Genomic DNA, 22,412 nt, shown 5'->3' with positions numbered 1-22,412 from the left:
CGTTCGTAAATTTTCTTCGTAGCACGCCGACGTGGACGACGTCACAGGAGCACGGCATCGCGCGTGACTCCGTCTGACGTCACCGACCCCATATCAGGCCCACGCCGGCGTGATGACGTCAGTTCCCTTTTTTCCGCGTCTCCGACGCTAACGGTTTTCGGGATCTTCAGCGATACCTAGTATCTTTCTGTTTGATAATTGTCACTGTTTCTCTCTTACGACCTTGTTCTTCTCCGAGAGATGTCGTCAAGGAAAACAGGCTTTAAGCCATGTAGGTCTTGTGCCCGCATGATGTCTATCACTGACCCACATAAGGATTGTTTGTGGTGTCTTGGTTCGAGTCACGATGTGAAGAACTGCGATTCCTGTTTTAAGATGAATCCAAAGGCGCTTCGGGAGCGGGAAGCAAAGTTGCTTTTGGCGAAGGTGAAAAAAGACTCTGGGCGACTTTCGAGATCTACGTCACGGAGATCGAAGTCGAAGCAAAGGTCTCGGTCGAGGTCGGGATCGGCGTAGATGTCCAGAGCCGGCTCGAGGTCTGGAGAGGACTCGAGGTCTAAAGCGAAGTCAAAGTCCAGAGATAGATCTAGGTCTAGATCTAAGTCGGCTTCCGGACATGCTTCGAGCTCTTCGAGGAGAAAGCATAAGAGGAGGAAGCACAGTTCGAGACATCATTCGGGGAAGGATTCCTCTGACTCGAAGAGAAGGTCTCACAAGCATCGTAAGGACTTTGTCTCTCCTTCACCTGCTCTGTCAAGAGAAGGTTCTCCGGCGCCGGAGCCGGAGCCGGACCCGGAGCCGGTTTCCTCGGAGCATGAAGAAGAGGAGGTGACTCAAGAACCGGCTTCGGCGGAGACTCCTGTGAATCCGGAAGGTCAGGGTGAGGATGTGTCGGGTCGGCCTCCATTGCAACATCCGGTAGGTCCGTACCCTTCCTTTCCTGGTCCTGGACAGGATCCCTCGCATTTTCTCAATGCGATGTTTGGAGTTTATTCTAGGGCAATGTACCCCACTGGAGCGCCTGGTGGCCCCATGGGTCCATTATCGTACAATCTGGGTATTCCTCAGTCGTATGCCCCTGCTCCATTTATGCCTTTCATGCCGGCGCCTCTTTCACCTTGGCTCGGTACGGCTCCACCGAGGTCTTCGACTCCGCGTGCGGCTTCGCCGACTCCGGATCGACCTCGCAGTCGAGATCGAGGTACTACGCCTGTTCATGACTCTCGTCCTCCTGCTCCGGTTCCTCGATCGACGTCGGAACCGGCTCCGTCGGAGTCGTTACCGGATCCGTCGACTTCGATTCGAATGGAGTGGTCGAGGCGAAGAGCTCAGCGTCTTCTCGAGCAAAAGGATGATGAGAGTTCAGATGTGGAAGAAGGCGAGCTTCCTGATCATGATGATGACTTCGATGAGCTTCGGGATGCTAGTGGTCTGGAACTCTCTCCCGAGTGGGGTCTGCCTTCGACTTCTGATGCACCATCAAGGGACGTCGCTCCTTATCACATGGTTATTAGGAAGGCTGCTGACCTTCTTAGCTTAAAGCTGCCCACAGTGGAATACAAGCCCAACATTCTCACAGAAGTCCTGCATTCTCCTTCTTCGATTGTGGAGCCAACTCTTCCGTTTACTGATGCCTTGTCAGATCCAATTAAGGAGATTTGGAAGAGGCCGTTGTCTGCTCCTGCAGTTTCAAGGGTTATTGCAAGGCGCTATAGGGTGGCTCCTGATGACCCTGCTTTTCTTTCTACGCATCCATCTCCGGAAAGTCTTGTGGTTCAGGCGGCTTGCTCTAATAGGGCTGCAGGCTCTTTCCCTCAAGTGCCAGCTGATAAAGAGTCTAAGAAATTGGATCAGGCTGCGAAGAAGACTTTCTCTTCTGGGAGCATGGCTCTGAAGTCATCAAATGCTACTTGCCTTTTAGGTAGATATGTGCACGCGCTGATGGACTCAGTGAAGCAATTGTCTTCAAAACTTCCTGAGGAGGATAAGAAAAACTTTAATGAAGTGATCTCTGACACTCAGGCTGCGGCCCGCATGGTCATTCAAAGCGGCATGGATACTGTGGATTCTGTTGCCAGAATTATGGGCTCATCCATTGCAACCAGGAGAGCCGCATGGTTAAAGTCATCTGATTTCTCAGCGGATGTACAATCTACTTTGCTGGACTTACCCTTTGATGGGACTGGCCTTTTTGGTAAGAAGGCTGATGTGGCCTTGGAAAGGTTTAAAGACAGCCGTGCCACTGCGAGATCTTTGGGTCTGCAGATGAGAGGGTCGACGGCTAGAAAATTCAAGGGATTTGGTAAATCTTCTTTTCGTCCCTTCAAGCAGGGCCAACAACAACAGCAGCAGCAGCAAAACCCTCTATATAGGTCCTATAGAGGTAGACAGAGGGGTCGTGGACGTGGACGTCAAGTCTCCTCTTCCTCCACTTCCTCCAATAATGCCCAAACCCCACCCGCATCAGCAAAGCAGCCCTAGATCCACCATTCTGGATCATGTAGGGCCAGTAGGGGGTCGGCTTACTCACTTTCTACGAGATTGGGAATCGGTTACATCAGATCTTTGGGTTCTCAATCTCGTAGAGAATGGGTATGCACTTCCTTTTCAGGAGTTCCCTCCCAATTACCCTCCTTGCCAAGGTTATTGCTCGGAGGACCACCTGCTTCTCCTGCAGGAGGAAGTCCTGGCACTGTTTCGAAAGGGTGCAATAGAGGTGGTTCCAGAGCAGGAGAGGGGTCAAGGGTGCTACTCCCGGTATTTCTTGATTCCCAAGAAGGATGGCAGGCTTCGGCCGATCCTGGATCTCAGGATTTTGAACCTCTATCTCAAACAGGAGAAGTTCAAAATGCTCACCCTTGCTCAGGTTCTTCTGGCGCTGATGGAAGAAGACTGGATGGTGTCGATCGACTTGCAGGATGCGTATTTCCACATCCCAATCCTGAAGTCGCACAGGAAGTATCTCCGTTTTATGGTGGGATCGCAGCACTACCAGTTTGCGGTCCTCCCGTTTGGACTTACTACTGCGCCTCGAGTTTTCACCAAGGTGATGGCTGTGGTGGCTGCACATCTCAGAAGGTCGGGGATTCCAGTATTCCCGTACCTGGACGATTGGCTGATCAAAGCAGAGTCGCCGGAGATGGTGCTCCATCATCTGCAGGAGACAACTCAGTTGTTACACAGGTTGGGTTTTTCGATAAACGTACCCAAATCTCACCTGGTGCCCTCCCAGCGCAACCTGTTCATAGGTGCGGTACTGGACACTTCTGTATGTCGTGCATTCCCTCCACCTCAAAGGATTCGCGACATTCAGGAAATGGTTCCTTTATTCTTCAATGGGGCGGTTGTTCCAGTCCTGAAGGTCCTTCGCCTGCTCGGTCTGATGGCTTCTTGCATTCTGTTGGTCAGTCATGCACGCTGGCGCATGAGGGCGCTCCAGTGGTGCCTCCGCAGGCAGTGGTATCAGCACAACGGAGATCTCAGGGAGTCAGTGAGGATCTCCAGGGAAGCTGCAGCGGATCTGTCTTGGTGGGACGGGGAAGGCAATCTGTCACAAGGAAAGCCTTTTCAGCTGCCTCCATCAGTGGCCACAGTGATATCGGATGCATCCACTCTAGGGTGGGGTGCTCATCTGGGAGACCTGGAGGTCAAAGGTCTTTGGTCTCCGGAAGAAAGGTTGTTTCACATCAACCTTCTGGAATTGAGGGCGATACGTTTGGCGCTCAAGGCCTTCCTCCCTTCCCTTCGCGGTCGTTCGGTTCAGGTCCTAACGGACAACACGACCGCGATGTGGTACATCAACAAGCAGGGAGGAGTAGGGTCGCAGTGTCTCTGCAGAGAGGCTCTGCGTCTCTGGTCCTGGGTTCAGGACCATCAGATTTGTCTGGTGGCAAATCATCTGGCCGGAGTTCTGAACGTGCGTGCAGACAGTCTCAGTCGGCAGTTCTCTGCCGACCACGAGTAGAGGCTTCACCCGGAGGTTGTTCACGACATCTTTCGGATGTGGGGGACTCCTCGGGTGGATCTATTTGCCACTCGCGAGAATGCTTACTGCCCTTCATTCTGCAGTCTCCAGTATCCGATGCAAGGAGCATTGGGGGACGCGTTTCAGTTGAGTTGGGGAGATCGGCTCCTTTACGCGTTTCCCCCCATACCTTTGATTCCTCGGGTTCTGAGGAAGATTCATCAAGACCGGGCCCAAGTCATATTGGTTGCTCCGGATTGGCCAAGAAGGGTGTGGTATTCGGACCTACTCCACCTATCCTCTCACCCGCCGCTCCGTCTCCCTCACAGGGCAGACCTCCTCTCTCAGTTGGAGGGGCAGGTTCTACACCCCCACCTCCAGACATTACACCTTCATGCCTGGAGATTGAACGGGGCAACTTGAGTTCTTTTTCTCTCCCTCACGAGGTGGTGGATGTTATTCTCTCTGCCAGGCGTGACACCACTAAGTCCATATACTCCTATAGGTGGACAAAATTTGTTTCTTGGTGCAGAGAGAGGGATGTTGACCCTTTGAAGGCTCATTTGTCTAATATTTTACAATTTGCCCTTTATCTGGCACAGCAAGGTTTGGCTGTGTCCACGGTCAAGGGTTATCTTTCGGCCTTATCGGCGTTTTTATGTTTGCCGGATCAGCCTTCTCTCTTTAAATCTCCGGTGGTTTTGAGATTCTTGAGGGGTCTTTTGAATATGTTTCCTCCTGCTCCTTTTATTGTTCCTCATTGGGATTTGAATCTTGTGCTGACCTTTTTGATGGGTTCTCCCTTCGAACCCTTGCACAAGTGTCCATTGAGGCTTCTCTCTTTTAAAACAATTTTCCTCGTTGCAATCACCTCGGCAAGGAGGGTAAGTGAGCTTCAAGCTCTAAGTTCCAACCCCCCATTCCTGACCATTCATGCAGAAAGGATGGTTCTTAGGACCAGGGCTGCTTTTCTGCCTAAGGTGGTGTCTCCTTTCCATCTTGGGCAGTCCATTACCCTTCCTACCTTCTATCCTCCCCCTCACCCGTCTAAGGAGGAAGAGAGGCTGCATCGCCTGGACCCTAAGAGGGCGGTGTCTTTCTATCTGGACAGGACTAAGGACTTCCGGGTGGACGACCAGCTGTTTGTTGGCTTTGCTGGCTGCAAGAAGGGCAGAGCGGTGCACAAGCGCACTCTTTCCAGGTGGATAATCCTGTGCATCAAGATCTGCTACTCCCTTGCGGGTAAGGACCCTCCTGAGGGTATTAGAGCTCATTCAACTAGAGCAAAGTCTGCAACATCTGCTTTGTCTAGGGGTGTGCCTGTTGAGGATATTTGCAGGGCCGCGACTTGGGCCTCCCTCCACACTTTCGCGAAGCATTACTGCTTAGATACCGAGGTGAGGAGGGATGGCCACTTCGCGCGTTCTGTCCTCCAAGACTTCCTGGTGTAGCAGAGTGGACACCCTCCTCCGGGAGTGGGGACTGCTGTGGGAATCTATTCACAAGGTGAGGAATCCACACGGCAGATGTATCTATCAGAAGAACAAGTTACTTACCTTCGGTAACGCTTTTTCTGGTAGATACTATATCTGCCTGTGGATTCCTCACTGACCCACCCGCCTCCCCGTTGTCTACTCTGCTATACCTGGTCTTTCTGTATATATAATTATAATACTGTTGTATTGATTTGGTTCTATTTGTACTGTGTACATTGTATATTTGCATATTTGCTATCGTTGGTCCGTCCGTGTGCCTCGAAGGCACGGAAAAAATGGCGGAACTGACGTCATCACGCCGGCGTGGGTCTGATATGGGGTCGGTGACGTCAGACGGAGTCACGCGCGATGCCGTGCTCCTGTGACGTCGTCCACGTCGGCGTGCTACGAAGAAAATTTCCGAACGTTGCTGACGCAAGGGGGATATTCACAAGGTGAGGAATCCACAGGCAGATATAGTATCTACCAGAAAAAGCGTTACCGAAGGTAAGTAACTTGTTCTTCTCAATGTTTCAAGCTTTATTACAAATGTCACAAAAAGATGTTAATATTTCACTTCTGTTGGATTTTCGTCACAATAAAATACACTGAACATAATTTTCACAAAAGGTATTTACAAAAGTTTAAGCTATTGCCATTATAAATTCCAATAACTTTTTTAAAAGTATTAATTATTTAAAAAAATGTTAAACCATTGTTATTTGTAATATCAATACATCTAAGTCACGTAAATACAACCAATATTGCATTACAAATGCTACAGGTGTCACATCTGCAAAAGTTAAAACTATTGGCATTGTAAATGACAAAGCTATTTATTTTGCTATTTTCAAAACCAACACATAAATAAAAAATGTGTCATTTACAATACCAATAGCTCAAACTTTCCAATTGCGAGACCTATTGCATTGCAAATGCTTGTTCTACTCTTTCGCACACTGTTCCCATGCTCCCATAGTTTTTTTGGTGGTGTCTCCGCGTTGTGATGCGGAAAAAAGCTCTCCGAAGAAAACTGACGTAGGCGTGCCGGGGTAGGTCTTATGTGACCTCGCTGACGTCACATATGCGTACAACGCCTGGGCGGAGTCGCGTGGTGTCGCCCCGCCCCCGGAGCGCACGATGCTGTTGCAAAAAGTTTCCTGGTCCAATCTCACGCCTGGGGATAATTCTATGTGAAGGAGTCTGCGGCTAGAATTGTCTCTACCAGATACATTGTTACCGAAGATAAGAAACTTGTACATCACTGCTCTTTGTGCTTATGCCTGCATGAGCTCTACAGTGCTTAGCAGGCGGGCAACTAGAGCCAAATTTCGGGGGGGGGGGGGGGGGGGGCTGAAAAATATTTTGGGGGGGCTAATTCTTCCAACCACAGACAGAGTGGCTGTTAGAATGGGTGAACACACAACAGCCTCATTTACAATTAATGGTCTTTTCAAGATCTGTTAAGAACTCGGGTGCTGCTGCAATTAAGATGCTCGCCATCCCGCGAAGACGTGTCAGCCGGGGCTAACGCACACGACGAGGGGGGGGGGAGGGCTGAAGGCCCGTGAGCCCAATGGGTGTTGAGCGCCTGGTGTTTAGGTTGTACCCCTGCTATCTTAACCTCCAAACGTTGCACCCCTCCCACCCCCACACTTATACTTGTTATTCCGCTGCTAATGTACATCCTTGGATGTAGCTCTTTTAGACTGCACCTCTTCTGCTTGTACTTGCAGTGACTGTACCTCTGCTTTCCTGCGTACCTCAACTTTTTTGTATTCCTTATCTGTGTAGTCAAGCTAACGACTCGGATGTCTAAACTTCTGCTGTTCCTTTATCTTTGCTTGCCATTTCTTCTTCTTGACTTGACAGCCCAGTTTTGCTGCAACATGTCTGTAGCTGTATTAGCGAGTTACTCTTCTTGGTTGCAGCTATCCTGCCCTGAGGGTAGGTGCTGTGACCAGAACATGCTAAACCTTTATTTGATTAATCCAAAACTCCATATTTCTGTTTTTTTTATTAATTACCCAGAATTAACTAATTTCTTTTCACTTTGATTTGTAACTTGGTCTCTGGCCCTCCCTTTCTTTTTTCTTCAATCCTTATCTTCTTGCTTCCTTTCTCAGTCCCTCTTTCTCTTGTGCTTTCCTTCAATGATTTTTCCTTATTTATCCCTTTCTCTCTCCTTGTAAACATAATGCCTTGCATTCAGGTACCCCCGTTCAAATATTAGTTTACCATATCAGTTTTATACCTGCTCAAAAAGCTAAAGCTTACAGCAACAAAAAAAATTATTAATAATCACATAAGTGAAACCTATTGCATTTACCAGTACTTGTTGAAAGTGTATGCAGCACCTGTTTAGTCCCCTCACTCTTATTTTTGTGACTTTAATTTTCATTTTAAAACATGGAAAAGGGCACAGTTGAATGCATGGTCAGTAATTCTACAGACAGTGAATCACTAAGTTTCTATGGGAGAAATAACACCATTTTAGGTATACTTTGAAAGATTACGTTTTAAGATGTGGCACTGTTAAGTCTGGTGGTGAGATATTTGTACATGCATTAAAGTGAATTTACAAAAGCCAGTTTATATGTACTCTCTCAAATAGAGGAATTTCACAAAAAGCGTGGAGATAGCGAACAGACCACGTTAACGAACAACAGGCGGGCAACTAGAGACAAATTTCAGGGTTGGGGGGGAACAAGTATATTTCCCCACACACAACAAAAGCCTCATTTACAAGTAAATGGTCTTTTAAAGACCTGTTAAGTACTCGGGTGCGGCTGCAATTAGATGCTCGCCAGCCCGCGAAGCTGTCTCCGCCTGGGCTGACTCACACGACGGTGGGGGGCTGAAGCCCTGTGAGCCCAGTGGGTGTTGCGCGCCTGACGAACAACCTTCACTTTTCAAGGGATGTTTGGAAAACAGCAGCGGCAAAGTAATGCCTGAAAAAAATACAGCCAAACTTCCTTTAAAGCGTATATTTTAAAATAAATTGCAAAAGAGCCATAGCCATGAATATTAGAGATCGTTTTAAAAGAGGTGCTCTTTAAATAATATTTACCTCATACCGAGGGCCATTATTCCTTCCAAAGTGAACATACATGTGTGTGTATCACAGAATTGGTAATGAAATTTGATTCACTGCAGAACAATGTTTATGCTTTTGGAACAATAGCTTCCCTATGATGCATTGAGTCTCACTAGGAAAAATGGCCAGTAAAAAAAATATATATATATGTATATAAAGTACAGATTGGTACATCCATTTGCACACATTTTTCTTTTGAACATGAATGATGTGGGAGGAATAAGTGTTAAAGGGTAAGTAATGCAAACTGAAGTACATTAGGGAATGGGTGCATTCTCATAACTGTAGAATTGCATGTTCTATGCATTCAACACAAAAAGCAATCCAATTGTTGGAAAATAAAGTATTATTTCTGGGTATCTTCAGTGAATTTGTAAATGTATTGTGCATTATTAGTTTCACTGTAACATAGCACCAGGTAGGGTACTAATTCTGATATAATGTATACACTGAGCAAGACATGCATAAGAGATTTTGTGAAAGGTTTGTGATTTGCGCAGTCACCAGTGTAACTGTATCTGTTTATTTTCACTCGGAAATGTAAAAGCATTTTTAAAGCCAAACAGTGTTGGGAATGTTACTTATTCTAACCCTGTCCCGTGGGCCTGTGAGTGCATAAGTCTGCAACTTGGCATCACAGAATGTAGAGAGCTGTCAATCTGTGTTTAGATCCTCGCAGGACATACAAATTTGACAAGGACTTTCATTATTGAAAACAGTTGGTTTCACTATTTAAGGTGTTTTAACATTTTAAAAAACATTATAATAATTTAATAAAATTGTTTTTCCCCTCAGTTGTTCTTCCAAATTTGCACAAGTTAGCGTTGGTCAACAACCAGCAATCTGTTGATTCCAAGAGGCTGGATATAGCCACCCACCTGTTCGAGGCCTACAGTGCTCTTTCCTGTTGTTGTATCCTTTTGTATGATTTCACCACAGTGTACCTGTTAAAGCATTTACTCAAGTGAGCATCATTTACAATATTGCAACGTTAATATCACCAATCCTAATAAAAAATTATCAGTTTTTCAGTAATGTTTTCACCTCACCAATGAACACGTTTTGCATAGTCTCTAGCTGCAGACAACTGACTTTGGGCATATATACAACTATTGGTGTGCCTGGTGTCTGCAAGTACATCCTATCATGCCTCAACTTAGACAGAACGGGCATGACTTTTCTAGTTTTAGGTCTTATATTTGAAATTTCACACAAGAACAACACAAGCAATAGAACAGCATGCATAGTATGATAATTTATCACAGCTCAGTTTATATTCATGTAGCCCACGACAGGTTTAATTTAGCTGAAGCCAGATAATTACAGACTGCATTTTACAAGTGGAGTTTGCACATCTTTGAAAACCTGTCTGTAACTGCAGGTAGATTTCTGTGCAACATGTCTACAGTAAATGTTCTGTTTTGGTCAAGAGAGCATCGTAAGAGAGATGCATTGGAGAAGCAATGTTGATTCTGTGGATTTGCAGTATGATTTCAATGGTAAAACCAATTCTAATAAGACTGATCGTGCTTATCAAATTCAGGGACGTTTACTCTGTAATTGTTTGTTTCGCTAATCTGGCTGAGTATGTGGTTTTCAGGCCTCTAATCAATTGGGGCAGGTCTTTCACATTACCATATCTCTATCTCTCCATTGTTGAAAGTTTGTAGCATACTGCATCCAGATCCTAGATCCCAACAGCCTTGGTTAACACTTGCATATTTTATGGAAACAGAATGTTCGAGGAATGTGTGGCTGTAGATATACATGCTGTGCATACTCCTGCCATCTAGTGTTGGGCCCAGATGTATGTAAGTTATTTTTCTTCAAAGAAATCTTTTGATTCATGAGGTATTGTGACTCCTTTTAGCAATAATGTGCATGGCCATTAACTCCATTGTTAGATTCTTGAACAAAAAGTATGACAGTGAAATGCTCAAAACTACAGCACCTGACCTGCTACCCCTCTATTTTTCTTGGGGTTTGTGTGCATACAAACGCACCCACCATCACAGTGCAAAATCTCATGGGATCATAACAGTTTACAGCAAAAGCACAGGTGCACCACACATAGTTTACAAACTTTAAGAGACAGAAGTATAATCTGTATTTAAGATTTCTTTTTATTCCAATTTTCTTTTTAAAACGTGGTCATAAGTGTCCCTTGTTTCACAGTGATACAGCCAATGAGATTCGTCCTACTGGAGGACTTCTTCAGGGCGCTGGTGACTTAAAAAGATTAATCACCACAAGAAGGAATGGTTGAAGCCAGTCTGTAGAATGCTAGGAGTTAGGGACCATAGATCAGCCCTTCGCATTATTCTTACCAACACTACTTGTATGTTTATTGTTTGCGGGGTCGCTAAGTTTTTGGCTAGCGCCTGAATTATTCGGTCAAGGTTGTTGTCCCACTCGTGCATAGATCATGATTCAGTATGAATTTTACTTATGATATTTCCCCTTTAGTTTTAATTGTTTGTAATGATGCAATGTTTTTAGGAGGAACTGTAATACTCAAAACTTTTGTATGTATTTTTATATCTGAAAGAGACACGTTAGTGATAGATTCCTTACCTTAGAATATCCCCAGGCATCAGACTGGATCCGGAAAGTTTTGCGTAGCAGTACCCTTGCGCGTCGGTAGGCGTCGTCTGCGGCTCCGCGTCCGTCGTCGGCGCCGTGATGACGTCGTCGGAGTATATAGACGCCGCCTCCGCGTGCTGACGTCAGTTCTTCTTTTTTCCGCGCCAGCCAGCGTAGATCTGGAAAAAGCAGTTCCCTAGTCATTTTTTGACTAACTTTTTGGATCTTTTGATCTATTTCGAAGTCTTCACGACTACGACGGTGCCATTAGGGATGCCCGGCTTCAAGCACTGCGACGAGTGCGAGCGCCTCATGTCGATTACGGATCCGCACCGCCTGTGCCTGACGTGTTTGGGCGTCGACCATGACGACGAGGCCTGCTCCGACTGTCGGGCCCTCTCGAGGAAGGCCAGGCGGGAGCGGTCCCGCAGGCGCCTCGAGATCCGCCAGTCGGCCCGCGCCGTGTGAGGTCCCGGTCCCACAGGAGGTCGAAGGACAGGTCGCGGGGGCGGAGCCGTCACAGCTCCGGGAGTCGGCGCCACTCCTCTGGGTCCAAGTCGTCAGGTAAGAAGCATAAGAAGTCGAAGAGACATCATCGCTCTTCCGACTCCCCCCCCGACGCTCGCGCGATGCGGCCGGGGGTTCGGGTGACACCGCCCACGCGGCTCCTCAGGAGTCGCGGGCGCCGCGTTCGGCCCCATACCCCCCGGTCCCTGGGCTGAACGCGACGCCGGAGGAGATAGAGCGCTTCCTCATGGCCATGAGGTCCCTTTCTTCTCCGACGGGTTCCGCGGCGCCTTCGGGCCCAGCGAACCCGTCTGGGGGCCCTAGTGGGTCGGGGGCTGCGACCCCGACGCCGTCGGGTGCTTCGGCCTCGACGCCGGCTTCGGCGCCGGCGCCGCAGGGCTCCACGATCCCGACGACGCCGCTGCCCTCGGGCTCGGCGCCGCAGGGTTCAGCGGTCCCGGCGTCGTCGGTGCCTTCGGGCCCGGCGCCGCAGGGTGCTGTTCGGCCCTCGTCGGACGCTGGATCGTCCCCGGTGGACCTTACGACCCCCCCCGGGGTCGGTCCGTGTGGTGTCCCCCCTGGCGTCGGCCTCGGCCGATGCCGTCCCCAATGCCTCCTCTGTATGGGTTCCGGCGTCGGGACGGAGCCTGTCGGCGCCGATCTCGACGCCGTTCGGGGATTTCCATCCCTATGAACCATCCTCATTCACTTACGACCCTGAGTCTCAGGAAATGGGGGAAGAGGAGGATTGGGAGGGGTCTGAGGACCCTCTGACAAGGGAATATCAGTCTAACATGGACTGGACAGGAGACCTTGGGGAGGCCAGTGGCCTGGACACCTCTCCAGACACTGGATTCGTCTCTCCTCCTTCCGTGGCTTCGGAGGAGGGCGCGACATATAGTGTGGTGTTGATGAGGGCTGCTAAGGCGTTGGGCCTTGAGCTCCCCGTCGCGGCCGTGAGGACTAACCTCCTCACTGAGGTCCTTAAGCCGCAGTCATGCTCCATGGAGCCTATGCTGCCGTTTAATGAGGCCTTGTCGGACGTTCTTTTGGGCACTTGGTCCAGGCCCGCTACAGGTTCGCCTGTAGATAGGAACGTGGCCAGACGCCACCGCCCGGCTCCGGGCGACCCATGTTTCCTGTCCACCCACCCCACCCCCGAGAGTCTGGTTATCCAGGCCTCTAACTCCCAGACCGCCTTCCCGTCGGCTCCCCCTGACCGGGAATCCAAGAGGTACGAGGCCTTTGACAAAAAGGTTTTCTCGTCCCTTAGCTTAGGACTGCGGTCTTCCAACACCGCATGCCTCTTGGGCCGTTACACCCATTCTATATGGGAAACGGTGGCGGAAGTGCTGCCAGAGTGTCCGTTGGAGGTACGGGCCAAACTCGGCAAAGCCCTAGTGGAGGGCCGGGACGCAGCGAAGTATTCGATCAGGTGCGGACTGGATACAACTGACTCGCTGGGCAGAGCGATGGCTGCGATGGTGGCGATTCGACGCCACGCCTGGCTCAGATCCGCCAACTTCTCGGCTGATGTCCAGAATACACTCATGGACATGCCGTTCGATGGCCGTCGCCTCTTTGGCGACAAGGCAGACCACGCGCTCGAGCGCTTTAAGGACTCCAGGGCTACGGCCAAGTCCTTGGGCCTCTCGGCCCCGCGCCAGCAAGTGGGTGCTTTTCGCTCCTTTCGTGGCCAAGGAAGGGGCGTCCCCACACGTGCCGCCAGCTCTCGCCGCAAACTGTCGTCCAGCGCGGCGGCCGTGGAAACCGCCGTGGAGGCGGTCGGGGAGGCAAGCGGAACCAGTCCACACCTGCCCCTGCAGCATCCGCCTCTAAACCCTCCTAGTCCGTGCTTTTCGGCCCATGTGACGCCAGTGGGGGGCAGGGTTCGCCATCACCACTCTCACTGGCGCACAGTCACTTCGGACAGGTGGGTGCTGCAGATCGTCCGAAGGGGCTACTCCCTCCCCTTCGAGACGACCCCTCAAGCCATGCCACCGCAACACCACCGCGTATCGGGGATCATTTGCGGCTCCTGCAGGAGGAAGTTTCGGCCCTCTTGGCCAAGGGGGCCATCGAGCGCGTTCCTGGGCCAGAAGTAGGTCGTGGTTGCTACTCCCACTACTTCCTGGTGCCCAAGAAGGGCAAAGGGGGCCTACGCCCTATCTTGGATCTGAGGAACGTCAACGGCTTCCTCCGGAAGGAGAAGTTCAAAATGCTGACACTGGCTCAGGTCTTGGCTGCCCTAGACCCAGGAGACTGGATGGTAGCGTTGGACTTGCAGGATGCGTATTTCCACATCCCCGTCCTGCCGGCCCACCGGCGTTACCTGCGGTTCACGGTAGGCCTCGAGCACTTTCAGTTTACCGTGCTCCCCTTCGGCCTTACCAGCGCCCCACGGGTGTTCACGAAGGTGATGGCGGTGGTCGCAGCTCACCTGCGCAGGTTAGGGGTTTCAGTCTTCCCCTACCTAGACGACTGGTTGTTGAAGGCGGGCTCGCCCCAGGCAGTCGTCAACCACCTCCAGACTACAGCGGATCTCCTGCACAGGCTGGGATTTTCCATCAATGTGCCGAAGTCACACCTGTGCCCCTCTCAGAAGCTCCTTTTCATCGGAGCGGTTCTCGACTCGGCGCAGTTTCGGGTTTACCTGCCCGAACAGCGAGTCCGGGATATTCAGGCCCCGATTCCGATCTTCGGGCCGTTATCCCGGGTTTCGGTCAGGCTGACGCTGCGGCTTCTGGGGCTGATGGCCTCCTGCATCCTTCTGGTGCATCACGCACGGTGGCGGATGCGGGCTCTGCAGTGGGACCTGAAGTTTCAGTGGGCCCAGCACCGGGGCAACCTTTCCGACCATGTCCTGATCTCGGAGGGCACTGCGAGACAGCTGCAGTGGTGGCTCACGGACCGCGATTGGGTCAACGGCAGATCCCTCTCCCTTCCCCAACCGGAGCACGTAGTTGTGACGGACGCGTCCCTCCAGTGCTGGGGTGGCCACTTGGGAGAGGCGGAGATCAGAGGACTCTGGTCTCCGGCGGAGTCCCGGCTCCATATCAATCTGTTGGAGCTGCGGGCGATCCGTCTGGCACTGAAAGCATTCCTCCCGTCTGTCCGAGGGAGTGCAGTGCAGGTGTTCACGGACAACACCACCGCCATGTGGTACTGCAACAAACAGGGCGGCATCAGTTCTGCGCGTTGGAATTTCCAAGGCGGCACTCGCTCGGAGACGCTTTTCGTCGCGAGTGGAGCTGCGGTCTGTTGTACGCCTTTCCGCCTATACCTCTTCTGCCCAGAGTGCTGAAGAAGATCAAGCACGACCGAGCACAAGTCATCCTTGTGGCTCTGGACTGGGCACGAAGGTACTGGTATCCCGAGCTACTCAGTATGTCAGTCGATCCCCCGGTTCGTCTGCCTCTTCAGGAGGACCTTCTATCGCAGCAGCAGGGGACGGTCCTCCACCCGAACCTGTCCAGTCTCCACCTCCATGCATGGAGATTGAGCGGCGACAGTTGAGGCCATTTGACTTGCCTCCTGCAGTTTGCAACATCATTCTGGCAGCCAGGCGTCCCTCCACAAAAACGGTATACGCCTGCAGGTGGAACAGATTTGTGGCATAGTGCACAGCAAAGGCTGTGGATCCTCTCAATGCCCCTCTCTCTGAGATTCTTCTCTTCCTTCTTTCTCTTGCCCAGCAGGGCTCTGCTCTGGGCACTATCAAGGGCTATCTTTCGGCTCTTTCAGCCTTTCTGAGGCTGCCTGACCAACCTTCTTTGTTCAAGTCCCCTATAGTAAACAGATTTCTGAAAGGCATCACTCATACCTTTCCTCCTGTTCCTTTCGTGATGCCTCAGTGGGACTTGAACCTGGTTCTAACATTTCTGATGTGCGCTCCCTTTGAGCCACTTCATAACTGTCCACTTCGCCTTCTTTCTTTGAAGACTGCCTTCCTGGTAGCCATCACCTCTGCCAGGAGAGTGAGTGAGCTCCAGGCCCTCTCTTGTAAGCCTCCTTTCCTTTCAGTCCATCCGGACAAGGTTGTTTTGAGGACTAGGCCCTCCTTCTTGCCTAAGGTGGTCACGGCCTTCCACATGGGGCAGTCCATCACATTGCCCACCTTCTTTCCGCCTCCGCACCCCTCGAGAGAGGAGGAGAGGCTCCACCGTCTGGACCCAAAACGTGCGCTCTCGTTCTATCTGGATCGCACACGCCAGTTCGGGGTGGATGATCAACTCTTTGTTGGGTACGCGGGCGCTAAGAAAGGGAAAGCGGTGCACAAGAGGACCATTTCTCGATGGATTATCATGTGCATCCAGGCGTGTTACTCCTTGGCTAAGAAGGAACCACCTGTTGGGCTGCGGGCTCATTCCACTCGAGCCACGGCCACTACAACTGCCTTGGGCCGAGGTGTGCCCTTGCAGGACATTTGCCAGGCTGCTACGTGGGCTTCGTTGCACACGTTTGCGAGGCACTACTGCCTGGACAGTCAAGTCCGGAGGGATGGCTACTTCGGCCGTTCCGTTCTCCAGGACTTTCTGGTGTGAATATTGGTTCGCAGACCCACCACCACGGGGATGGTATTGCTGGGGTATCTATTCTAAGGTAAGGAATCTATCACTAACGTGTCTCTTTCAGATGCACAAGTTACTACTTGTGTAACGATATATCTGTAAGAGACGTCAGGTAGTGATAGATTCCTTACCGACCCACCCATCCTCCCCGTTCTGCGAACCGATATCTAGGGTTAAGGTCATCCCCTTTCAGGGCCCTAGTTTCTTGGCACCAGTGTCGGTTTTTGTCATGGCTCTGCGCTTCTGGCGCGGAAAAGCTGTGGCTAAGAACTGACGTCAGCACGCGGAGGCGGCGTCTATATACTCCGACGACGTCATCACGGCGCCCACGACGCCGACGACGGACGCGGAGCCGCAGACGACGCCTACCGACGCGCAAGGGTACTGCTACGCAAAACTTTCCGGATCCAGTCTGACGCCTGGGGATATTCTAAGGTAAGGAATCTATCACTAACTAATGTCTCTTACAGATATATCGTTACACAAGTAGTAACTTGTGCGTTTGTACTTTTATGATACATGTATCGAATAAAGTATTACAAACTAAAACAATCACCACAAGAAGGAATAATCAAAACGATAACCAGAGTAACTACCTATAAACCGTTCCCCATCTAGGTCATCATTATCCGATATGCTCAGTATCAAAATATTAAGACAGCATTTCGCACGGTCAAGGATGTTAAAAGGGTATAGACAGCAAGGTTGTTGGTTGGAATAGATGACTGGGCACATTTGATTATACCAAATGATGCGAATGCAAGCAGGAGTAACACCTGGTACGGTCGATAATGTATTTACGAATCAATCAATCAATAAAATGGATGACATTCCAAAACCACAGCGTGCATAGAGGCTGAGATCTTACAAGCCTGCTGACAGATGCCCAGTCCAGGCTTATGAATACTATATCATCATCCCCAAAGTCATATGTTGCAATCCCAAGCCTTGTCAGTCTCAATGCAAAATATATGTGCAAGAGTAGGAATCGGCAGCCGATATTAGACTGAGAAAAGGTCTCCAACACGGAACCTGCTCAACATGCCCTTTGATGTTGAGCACCTCTTTGGTCCACAGATGGACCAAACATTTGAAAAAATGAAAAAGGATTTGGAGACAGCCAAAGGGATGTGGGCACTGCCAGCACCCACTCCCTGCCGTTCCTTTCGCTGTACCCTTTACACTGGAAACTCAAAGACCACCTCCCCTGAAGCCTCCACAGGTTATCGGCACACCCAGGGCTGGCAATTCTCTCCCAGGGGTTACTTTAGAGGGTCCTATAAGAGAAACAGTTCCAGAGGTAGAGGCATGTTTTATATAGCGCAACCCTGACCCAAAAACTTGGTTGTCAGAGCGTTTGACAGTTCAACTACATACAAGTTCAGATGATATCCCATTCTTTAACAAACATACTACAGGGGATAGGATACTTATCCCAGTGGTGTAGTCTAAAAGTGCCAATAGTACACATATAATACAATTCATGTCACACTTAATTTCCCACCAAAACAACTGCTGAAATCACAAGGAAAAGACCAGAAAAGACAGTGGATTGGTCAAGGATAAGTCCTCGTAATTGCAAAAAAGCCACTGAATTGTTATGTGAGGAATTTACTCGTCATAAATAACTTACTCTCTTTCTAGAAACTAGGAGCGTAGGTAATCCTCTAATATTCAGTGGGAGTGAATTCCAAATTCTAGGTGCTGCTCCAGCGAACACTCTATCATATGTTCTCTTCTTCCGGAAGAAAACAGGTTTCAGTAAGAAATCTCTCCCCCCCCCCCCCCTCGCCCCCAGAGGATCTACTACCGCCAGACACCGTGATTTTCTGGGCAAGGTAACGTGGAGTAGTGTGGTGTAGTGCCCTGTGTGTTATACATGCAATATTTAGCTGTATTCTTGCCTTGAACGGTAACCAATTGAGGGCTTTAAAGTGAGGGGTGATATGGTCACATTTTTTGGAGCCCGTTAATAGTCAATCTGCTGCATTGAGACGAGCTTTTAGGGGAGCGGTTGAAATCTTAGGAAGACCAGATAACGTTGAGCAATCGTACCCAATTCTAGAAATAACCAGTGCCTGGACTGGCCTTTTCAAGTCCTCTGTGTCAATAAACAGCTTCAGCTTTCTAAGGTAGCTCAGATGAAAGTGGGCATTTTTTGCCATTGTTTTAATGTGGGTACGCATGTTTAACTCCTTATCCAGCGTGATTCCTAGAGACTTTGTTGACTCTACTAGAATCGGGGAGCCGTTTAGCAGTGATCTCCTTGGTCCATTCCTTAATCCTGGAGTCGCTTTTAGGAGGGGAGATCAGAAGGAATTCTATTTTCAGCGGGTTGAGCTTGAGATGATTACCTGATAGCCATTGAACGGTCTTCTGTAGTGCTTGGTTCATTATGATGATCTCTTCCACTGATGTAATCTACACATACAGCTGAGTGTCATCTGCAAACACATGGTAGGAAATTTTAGCGTGTTGTAGTACTTCTGTTAATGGTTCGATGTATAGATTGAAGAGGGAATGTGATAGAGTTGATCCTTGTGGGACTCCAATTTGAATCAGGGATTGCGAAAATAGCTTGTGGACCTTGTTCTTTGTTTGTATATTTTTTTGTCCTAATTTTTTACGTTTTGGTGTTGTGATTTTGATATTTCTTCTTGTTTTGTAATGTATGACTTTGTGATTGGTTGATAGGATGTCTGAATGTGTGAGCTTGAGTGGGGGTTATATGCTATGTTTATTTGATTAAGTGCATTGTATATACATATGTAACAGTGTTTTTTATGAAATTGTGCTTCCTGATGGAACTGAAAAAATAAATTTATATGTTTTGCTTATAAATTTCTCTGTGTGGGACAATGAGGTTGTATAGATATTGATGTATACATTACCTATTGCTATATAATTCTCTAGGAGAGGTTTTTTCTTATGTTTTTTTGGATAGCTTGTGGATCACCAGAAACCTCTGAAATCTGTTCTCTAGGAAGGAATAGAACCATTTTAAGATTGTTCCCGATAGGCCCATCCTGTTTTTCAGATGATCTAGAAGTTTGGCAATATTTACAGTGTCGAATACGGACAATCAGTCAAGAAGAACAAGGAGACCGGTTTTGTTATGGTCAAGAGCAAGAAGAGTGTCATCTACTATATGCAGAATAGCTGTTTCCGTACTATGATCTGGTCTGAACCCCGATTGGCAATTTTTTTAGTAAAATTATAATCATTAATGTGTTGACCCAATTGTTGTTGGGCACATTTTTCTAGAACTTTGGCTAGTAAGAGAATTTTTGTTACAGGCCGAAAGTTGTTAGGATCCGAAGGGTTCTCCGTAGGTTTTTTTAATAGAGGGATGACCTGGCCAGCTTTTAGACATTCTGGAAAAGATCCTTGGACTAGTGAAGCATTGATTATCTTAGTCCAAAGTGGGATGACCTTGTGGTTGATTGAAGGCCAACATGTTGCATGAAGTGGTTTCAAAGATAGTATCGTTTTAGTGATGTCATTCTGATCATATCATTTGAATGTTGGCCAATGCACATTATTTTTAGGCATTGTATGTGCAGGTAGTGTTGGCTGCTCCTCTACTGTACTCCTTAGATTTAAGGTATTGTCAGCGGTATTCGAGAGTTCACTCTCCAGTGAGCTGACTTTGGCTGAAAAGAATGATGAAAAATCTTCACAACTTAATTCCTATGTATTTGTTAGTCTGGAGGACTTGGCCAACTGGTTAGATTGCTCTTTTAGTAGTTCGAAGAGCTTTCGCTGCTTTTTGCATTATCCAGTTCACTTCTAAAAAAAATATTTTTCGAATTAAGAACACTTTTATTGTAGGCTTTCCTGGACTTCTTTAACTGTTTTCGATGTGGGGGATGAAGGGTGTTGTCTCCAAAATTCAGTTTTGTTAGTCTGAGTAACCATCTTTCTTCATTCAGATAACCGTTGAACCATGGATTTTTGTCCTTAACCTGTATTCTTCTATATTTTAAAGGGGGTTATATTATCAATTATTTTTGCCATTGTAAGATTGTAATGGTTTGGGGAGAGGGGTTGGCCTAACGGCTAGGGCGGTCGACTTCGAATCTGGGGAACCAGGGTTCAAGTCTCGGCAATGACACTGAACATCCTGTGATTCTGGGCAAATCACTTAATCTCCCCGTGCCTAACAAAAATGAATGTGTCCCCATGTAACGCAACTGGTGCTATGTAAAGTGCTCCGATACCGTCGGGTCAAGTTTGTGCTATATAAAACTCTGTAAAATAAAAATAAACTCACTGACGTTCTAAATTCAGAAGGCAGTATAAGTTCATTTTCGCACCATGCTGCCAGACTCTCCATGTTCTGGCCCTTAGTGTCTCTAACCCACTGCTTGGGATTGACTAATTGAGACTTTGATTTCTTCTTTGTGTATGGTATTTGGAAAGTGATGATGTGGTGATCTGACCAGCCACAAGGAACAATTGAGAATGATTCGAACCACTTTATCTTTGCAGATGATCCGGTCTAAAATCAAGCCTATAAATAGCTTGCATTAGGTCGTGCTCAGCTAGAAATTCTTTAATAATAATGACCTGATAGTTCTTGAGGTCATTCCAATGAGGATTGAAGTCCCCAAGGAAAATATAATTGGAGTGAGGATCTGAATTTTCTGTAATAATTTCCATTAGCTGGTCTATGAAAATTGTGTATTTCCCTGGAGGATGGTATAACGCCTGTAATTTGAAGAGTTAATTGTCTGTAAATCTAAGTGAGAGCTTGAGGTATTCACAAGATTTCATGGGGTCTGAGAGAACTTTGGAGATGATTATGTCCACACCTCCGCCCATTTTGTTTAGCCTGTCAAGTTTAACAATATTGTAATTTGGGGGCACCAGTAAATCAAGGCATGGGGATGAAGATTCTGAGAGCCATGATTCTGTTAGTATAGCTACATCTATATCCTGTTTCAGGATTAGGTCAGCAATGTCAGCAGCATGTTTTACTGCTGAACAGCAATTAAGTAGTAGGCAGGAAATCAGTTTTAGAGGGTTGTCTCGATTAGTGTCATGCCCCTCTTGGATTCTCATTATTTCTTTCAGGTTGTTGGGGTTTAGCCTCCTGCAGTTTGATTGCATTCTGGTTAGTTTAATTGGGACAACTCTAATTTTCTGATCAGTTGTCTTAGCTGGGAGAGTGTATGTCTACTCGTAAGCTAGTAGTCAGTCAGTCAAAATACACTTTATTCGATTTTTGTTAAAATCATAAAAGGCAAAACATACATACATTTAAAAAGACAATTTAAAAATACCCACAGTTCATTTTGTTTTTACATAGTGTCCAAAAAAGAATCACTTAATTAGTCACCATAATACATACAATAAAGTAACAGTTAATGTATTGATTTTTAGTTTTTAAAACAGTACGGTTCTAGGAATCCTTTTGTTTCTACCTCTGTATGCGGCTGTTAAAAAACTCGCAACACAAAAAGTGAAATGTGCATCCGGCAATCTTTGGAGATAAAGCAAGGCAGGTCTCACTTGTAAGAAGCCCAGTGTTTTCAGGAGGGGAATTAGGTATTTTCTCCTCTCAGTATTGTAAAACGCACAGAAAAACACAAAATGGAGAGTATCTTGATCAGAGAATTGGTCACACTCACAGGGTTGTGTATGCTCCGGTTTACCCCACACAGGAAAGATGCCTAATGAATAGTGGATTAAATTCATTCTGAATCTGGTTAACAGAAATCTATGCAAGGGGTTGGAGACATATTGCAGGTAAGGTTCCATCGAGGGGGAAGAGGACAAAACCAAGTGTGCTCTTACTAGCGGTTTATTAACTTCAAACTCCTCTCTCTCTAAGCGTGTCCTCCCCTGGAATTCCTTCTTAATCCATACAACATCCGCTTTCCTAATTTTTGACGGAGTTGTATATAGATCAGGTCTCCCGAGGGCAGTGAATGATGACTTTATATGTCTTAGCCAGGCTATTTTCATTGCCCCCTCCCTTGCAGTCACGTCTTTAAGGATTGTGTGGTTTAAAGACAACTCAGTATTTAACCAGATATTGGCCCAAAAAAGTAGAGGTGCCATTTTCAATCCGTCTATAATATAGGGAAGGCCAACTTCCTCATGTATGGAGTAGGTAGGTGTAGAGTTTGGGACCGACAAAATTCGTCTGATAAGTTTATTCTCTACTGTCTGCATACTATCCAAATTAGTGTAACCCCACAGTGCTGCAC

General features: G+C 47.9%; 1 protein-coding gene across 8 annotated transcripts in view; it reads left to right on the top strand.

Moving 5' to 3' along the window:
• The window catches only part of RELCH (RAB11 binding and LisH domain, coiled-coil and HEAT repeat containing), an 853,871-nt gene that overhangs the window by 748,573 nt on the left and 82,886 nt on the right, over window positions 1-22,412 (top strand). For all 8 annotated transcript variants that reach the window (XM_086965401.1, XM_086965404.1, XM_086965403.1 and 5 more), the window contains one exon: window positions 9,332-9,448. In XM_086965401.1, the coding sequence (XP_086821527.1) occupies window positions 9,332-9,448 (117 nt within the window). The remainder of the gene's footprint in view (window positions 1-9,331; window positions 9,449-22,412) is intronic.

This window comes from Lissotriton vulgaris, chromosome 4_1 (genome assembly GCF_964263255.1).
Source record: "Lissotriton vulgaris chromosome 4_1, aLisVul1.2, whole genome shotgun sequence".
NCBI classification, from domain to species: Eukaryota; Metazoa; Chordata; class Amphibia; order Caudata; family Salamandridae; genus Lissotriton; species Lissotriton vulgaris.
Note: the sequence above shows the minus strand (reverse complement) of the source record. Positions and strands in the feature narration are given on the sequence as shown.